Source organism: Entelurus aequoreus, linkage group LG05 (assembly GCF_033978785.1).
Source record: "Entelurus aequoreus isolate RoL-2023_Sb linkage group LG05, RoL_Eaeq_v1.1, whole genome shotgun sequence".
Classification (NCBI taxonomy): Eukaryota; Metazoa; Chordata; class Actinopteri; order Syngnathiformes; family Syngnathidae; genus Entelurus; species Entelurus aequoreus.
Window position 1 is genome coordinate 15,754,587 of NC_084735.1, and position 7,110 is coordinate 15,761,696.

Sequence of the window (7,110 nt, forward strand, 5' to 3'; positions counted from 1 at the left end):
ACATATATATAAACATGTTTATATATATATATATATATACACACACACACACATATACATATATATAAACATGTTTATATATATATACACGTTTATATATATATATATATATATATATATATATATATATATATATACACACACATATACATATATATAAACATGTTTATATACATATACACATGTTTATATATATATATATATATACATGTTTATATATATATATACATGTTTATATATATATACATGTTTATATATATGTATATATACATTTTTATATATATATAAAACGTGTGTATATATATAACACACACACACACACGTTTATATATATACGCGTTATATATATAAACATGTGTATATATATATATAAACGTGTATATATTTATATATATATGCACGTTTATATATATATATATAAAACGTGTATATATATAAACATGTGTGTATATTTATATACACACAAGTTATATATATATAACCATGTGTATATATATATATAAACATGTGTATATATATATACACACACATTTATATATATATAACCATGTGTATATACATACTGTATATACAACCATGTGTATATATATATATATGTATATATATATATATATATATATACATATATATATATATATATATATACATATATATATATATATATATATATAAACATGTATATATATATATATATGTACATATATATACATATATATATATATATATATATATAAACATGTATATATATATATATATGTACATATATATATATATATATATAAACATGTGTATACATACATGAGTATATATATATACACACGTTTGTATATATATATATATATAACATGTGTATGTATATAAACGTGTGTGTATATTTATATATACACTACCGTTCAAAAGTTTGGGGTCACCCAAACAATTTTGTGGAATAGCCTTCATTTCTAAGAACAAGAATAGACTGTCGAGTTTCAGATGAAAGTTCTCTTCTTCTGGCCATTTTGAGCGTTTAATTGACCCCACAAATGTGATGCTCCAGAAACTCAATCTGCTCAAAGGAAGGTCGGTTTTGTAGCTTCTGTAACGAGCTAAACTGTTTTCAGATGTGTGAACATGATTGCACAAGGGTTTTCTAATCATCAATTAGCCTTCTGAGCCAATGAGCAAACACATTGTACCATTAGAACACTGGAGTGATAGTTGCTGGAAATGGGCCTCTATACACCTATGTAGATATTGCACCAAAAACTAGACATATGCAGCTAGAATAGTCATTTCACATTAGCAATGTATAGAGTGTATTTCTTTAAAGTTAAGACTAGTTTAAAGTTATCTTCATTGAAAAATAAGGACATTTCAATGTGACCCCAAACTTTTGAACGGTATATATATAGGGACGGCGTGGCGAAGTTGGTAGAGTGGCTGTGCCAGCAATTGGAGTGTTGCTGGTTACTGGGGTTCAATTCCCACCTTCTACCTTCCTAGTCACGTCCGTTGTGTCCTTGGGCAAGACACTTCACCCTTTGCCTCTGATGGCTGCTGGTTAGCGCCTTGCATGGCAGCTCCCGCCATCAGTGTGTGAATGTGTGTGTGAATGGGTAAATGTGGAAATACTGTCAAAGCGCTTTGAGTACCTTGAAGGTAGAAAAGCGCTATACAAGTATAACCCATTTATCATTATATATATATATATATATATACTGTATATATAACCATGTGTATATATATATAAACATGTGTATATATACACACGTTTGTATATATATATATATATATATATAACATGTGTATATATATATAAACGTGTGTGTATATTTATATATATATATATACACACATTTATATATATATATAACGTGTATATATGTAAACGTGTGTATAGTTATATATATATACACATGTTTATATATATATATATATACACATGTTTATATATATATATATATATATACACATGTTTATATATATATATATATATATATATATATATATATATATATATATATATATATATATATATATATATATATATATATATATATATATATATATATATATATATATATATATATCAGCCCCTGCAGGCGGTTACACAACATTTATTTGGAGGACTATTACTGTACAGTATGTTCATGACTCATAAAATTACAAACTGGGAGGCGGAAAAAAAGTCCTGGATCATAAAACAAATGTTGGCTGCTGTGAGTTGACTGGGTTTTTTCCTGGCCTCTGCACAAAGTTGCCAAACAATGAAGATAAAAAAACCCCGAGTCAACTCATTTGATTAATCACTAAAATGTACCTCAATCAGGTGTATTTGCAGATGAATCACACGGTTTATTTTTATTTAAAATATTTTTTTACTTGAGCTGCTCATTCAATAACTCATGTTATTGAATCAATCATTAATTAATGATAATCACGCAATTTTACTTAAAAAAACGTGTTTTTTTTTTTACTAGAGCTGTCAGACATTAAGAGTTAACTCATGGGGTTAACCACAAAAATCATCACATCAATCAGAAATAGTTGCAGATTAATCACGCCTTTTATTTTTTTTGTTTTTCAAATCCTTTTTTAATAAAGATGACAAAAATAGAGTTAACTCATGTGATCTATCACAAAAATGATCGTATTAATCATGTTTTTTAATTTTCCTGAGGGAACTCTCCTGAAGGAATCAATAAAGTACTATCTATCTATCTAGTTGCAGATTAATCACGCATTTTACTTTAATTTTTGGGGAATTTCAAACATAAAGTGTTAATTTGTGATTAATCACAAACATATTGTGTTAACCAGGTATAGTTACATATTAATTATGCTTTATTTAGATTTTCTTCATCGTTTTTTACTCAGGCTGACAAAAATAGGTGTAATCACAAATTTTTGAAAAATATTAATCAGTTATAGTTGCAGATTAATCCCACATTTTTTATAAATTTTTTGAAAAATATGTTTTTAGTAGGGCTGTCAAACATAACGAGTTAACTCATGCGATTAATTACAAAAAATAATGCATTAATAAGACATAGTTGCAGATTAATCACAAGTTTTGAATTGTATTCTTACTAGGACTGTCAAACAGTTAACTCATGTGATCTATCGCAAAATGATCGTGTTAACCAGGCATAGTTGCAGATTAATCACGCTTTATTTTGATTTTCTTCGTTTTTTTACTCAGGCTGACAAAAATAGGTGCGATTAATCACACAAAAAATAAATATTTATCAGTTATAGTATATAATCCCGCATTTTTTATCTATTTTTTGAAAAATATGTTTTTAGTAGGGCTGTCAAACATAACGAGTTAACTCATGCGATTAATTACAAAAAATAACGCATTAATAAGACAGTTTTTTTTTACTAGGGCTGACAAAATAAACGCGTGATTAATCACAATTTTTTTTTACTTTAATCATGTAGATTATTCCTACATTTTTTGTGAAAAATGTATTACTATGGCTGTCAAACGTAACGAGTTAACTCATGTGATTAACTACAAAAAAACGCAATAATAAGATTAATTACAGGTTTTATTAAAATTTTTGTTTTGACTATTTTTTTTACTAGGGCTGTCAAACAGTTAACTCATGTGATCTATCACAAAATTATCGTATTAATCATGTATAGTTGCAGATTAATCACGCATTTTACTTTAATTTTGGGGGAATTTCTTTAACGAGGGCTGTCAAACAAAGCGTTATCTTGTGATTAATCACAAAAATATCGTGTTAACCAGGTATAGTTGCAGATTAATCACACTTTATTTAGATTTTCTTTGTTTTTTACTCAGGCTGACAAAAATAGGTGTGATTAATCACACAAAAAATAAATATTAATCGTTAATTAATTAATAGTTGCAGATTAATCCCACAATTTATATCTATTTTTTGAAAAATATGTTTTTAGTTGGGCTGTCAAACATAACGAGTTAACTCATGCGATTAATTACAAAAAATAACGCATTAATAAGACAGTTTTTTTTACTAGGGCTGTCAAACAAAGCGTTATCTTGTGATTAATCACAAAAATATCGTGTTAACCAGGTATAGTTGCAGATTAATAACGCTTTATTTTGATTTTCTTCGTTTTTTACTCAGGCTGACAAAAATAGGTGTGATTAATCACACAAAAAATAAATATTAATCAGTTATAGTTGCAGATTAATCCCACATTTTATATCTATTTTTTGAAAAATATGTTTTTAGTTGGGCTGTCAAACATAACGAGTTAACTCATGCGATTAATTACAAAAAATAACGCATTAATAAGACAGTTTTTTTTTACTAGGGCTGTCAAACAAAGCGTTATCTTGTGATTAATCACAAAAATATCGTGTTAACCAGGTATAGTTGCAGATTAATAACGCTTTATTTTGATTTTCTTCGTTTTTTACTCAGGCTGACAAAAATAGGTGTGATTAATCACAATTTTTTAAAATATTAATTAGTTATAGTTGCAGATTAGTCCCGCATTTTATATTTATTTTTTGAAAAATATGTTTTTAGTAGGGCTGTCAAATATAACGAGTTAACTCATGCGATTAATTACAAAAAATAACACATTAATAAGACATAGTTGTAGATTAATCCCACGTTTTGAACTTTTTTACTAGGACTGTCAAAAATAAGTTAACTTCGGTGATTAATCATTAAAAATATTAACATTACTCATTCTAATTTTATTTGATTCTTTAATTTGAGCTGCTGTACCTTAACCATGACAGGTTGCACCTGAAAGGTCAGAGGTCAATTGTCAAAATGTTGCGTCTAAACAGAACTTTAGATAGCACTTTTTATGAGTTTTGAGCAAATAAATTAGGTACATTTAATAAAAACATTTAAAACATGTTTGTGACATTCAGAGCATAAAATTGCGTTGGTGTCAAAAATATTGGGGTCTTTTTTAAGGTTAGTTGAAATGATGCAAGCAAGTCCTTGACTGCTTAAAAAGTGAATCACATGGTAAAAAGATGTTTGCTGTTTATTCCTGCCAGGTGTGGCCGCTGAGCAGCCATGACAGCAAACACCTCTGACCTGACCTGGGACGAGTCGTCAGGCGCGGACGCCTTCTTGGCGGCGGACCAGTCGGTGACGTCGCCTCCGCGGGGGTCCCCGCCGCTGACGGCGTGGGGCGTGGCCTTGTGCGCCTCGGGCACGTTCATCGCCGCCGAGAACGCGGTGGTGGTCACCACCATCCTGGCCACGCCGTCGCTGCGGGCGCCCGTCTTCCTGCTGCTGGCCAGCCTGGGCCTGGCCGACCTGCTGGCGGGCGTGGCCCTGGTGGCGCGCTTCCTCTTCCTCTTCTGCCTGGAGCCCGGCGACTGGTCCGAGCTGGTGACGTCGGGGCTGCTGGTGACCTCGCTGACCGCCTCGCTGTGCAGCTTGATGGGCGTGGCCTTGGACCGCTACCTGTCGTTGAGCCACGCCCTCACCTACGGCTCGGGACAGTCGCGCCGCCGCGCCGCCCTCCTCCTGCTGCTGGTGTGGCTGGGGGCGTGCACGCTGGGGGCGGGCCCCGCCATGGGCTGGCACTGCTTGGACCAGCATGACTCCTGCTCGGTGGCGCCGCCTCTGACCCGCACGTACCTGTCGCTGCTGTGCGGCGGCTTCCTGGTGGTGGTGCTGGCCACCTTGCAGCTGTACGCCGGCATCTGCCGCGTGGCCCGGCGCCACGCTCACGCCATCGCCACCCAGAGGCACTTCCTGCCCGCCGAGCAACCGTATGCGAGCAAGCGCGGCAGGGGGCGGGGCTTCTCCCGGCTGGTGGTGGTGCTGAGCGTCTTCGTGGGCTGCTGGATGCCTTTCTCCCTGTGGGGGCTCCTGGGCGACGCCTCCAGCCCGCCCCTCTACACCTACGCCACGCTGGTGCCCGCCGCGGGGAGCTCCTTGCTCAACCCGCTCCTTTACAGCCTGAGGAACAAAGACATCCGCATGGTGCTGCTCCACGCCTGCTGCCCGCGCAGGCAGCACACGCACGCCGTGCACGCGCACCCCCCCGTGGACGTGTAGCAATCTATGCCAAAACGTAGCGCACGTCCTTGAATACTCCCCCTCCTCCTTTATCACCAGAACGTCCTGGACTGTGGCCATCTTGGACTATCATGTTTGTGCCTGGCGTCAATCAGCCCGCCGTAGCTCCTGCAGCGTGAGACGCTCGTCAAAGAGGCGATTCACGTGACGCGGTCCGGATCCAATGAGGCGTACTTGAAACGTTACTATTTTGCACATGTTCGCGTTGCACAACCTTTTTCAGATGACTATAAATATTTTATACTGATGAATAATAAATGTGCTTTTTTTTCCTACTGAATGATGTCAGCGTTCTTCCTTCAGCTGCTTGCAGAGGCTTTTAGCGCACTCGCCGTCAGGAGGGTTCTAACGCTCCACAAAAGGAGAAAAAAAAAGAGCAAGAGTTAGCTTTCTCACAGTTGCGTAAGAATTTCAGAAAGTATATTTGGGGGTGACTTGCGTCACACAAACCTGCATAAAAAGGCAGGGACAGGAAAAAATAGGCCAGGCGGAACATTACGGAACACAAATAGCTTTTAGCACATTATTATGGGACTTTCTGACCTGTGCAAAGTTGGCTCCCCTTGTCATTGCATATAGATGAGGTGGCGACTTGTCCAGGGTGTACCCCGCCTTCCGCCCGAATGCAGCTGAGATAAGCTCCGGCACCCGCCGTGACCCCGTAAGGGACAAGCGGTAAAAAATGGATGGATGGGGAAAGTAGTACTGCCAATTGTTTGGTGCTGGTTTGTACTCCCAAATGGTCTCAAGTTATTCAAGCGTAAAAAATAAGTCATATATTGATTTTGTTTGACTTTAAACGCCTAAATATCTATACTGTACATCAACTTCACATCTATCCGTCGACATATTTTATTTATGCCCTTTCTTTTCTTTATTAGGAAAAACACAAAATATGCGATATTTACCCCCCCCCCCCACAAAGTTTGCAAAATAAGAGTATTTGATGTGAAGTAGTTGGAGCCTTATATGGAAAAAACATTCATAACAACATTGCTTTTGGTTCATTATTATAAAAAATAAAATAAAAAAATAAATCATCAGGCTAGAGGTTTTTTTATTATTACTTTTCTCGTTA

General features: G+C 35.7%; 1 protein-coding gene across 1 annotated transcript in view; it reads left to right on the plus strand.

Annotated features, from left to right (window-relative positions):
* Window positions 1-6,299, plus strand: part of LOC133649622 (G-protein coupled receptor 3-like) — a 7,293-nt gene extending 994 nt beyond the window's left edge. Inside the window, exon 2 of the mRNA XM_062046245.1 lies at window positions 4,997-6,299. Coding sequence (XP_061902229.1) covers window positions 5,016-6,011 — 996 coding nt within the window. The 5' untranslated portion in view covers window positions 4,997-5,015 and the 3' untranslated portion in view covers window positions 6,012-6,299. The remainder of the gene's footprint in view (window positions 1-4,996) is intronic.
* Window positions 6,300-7,110: the final 811 nt, after the last annotated feature.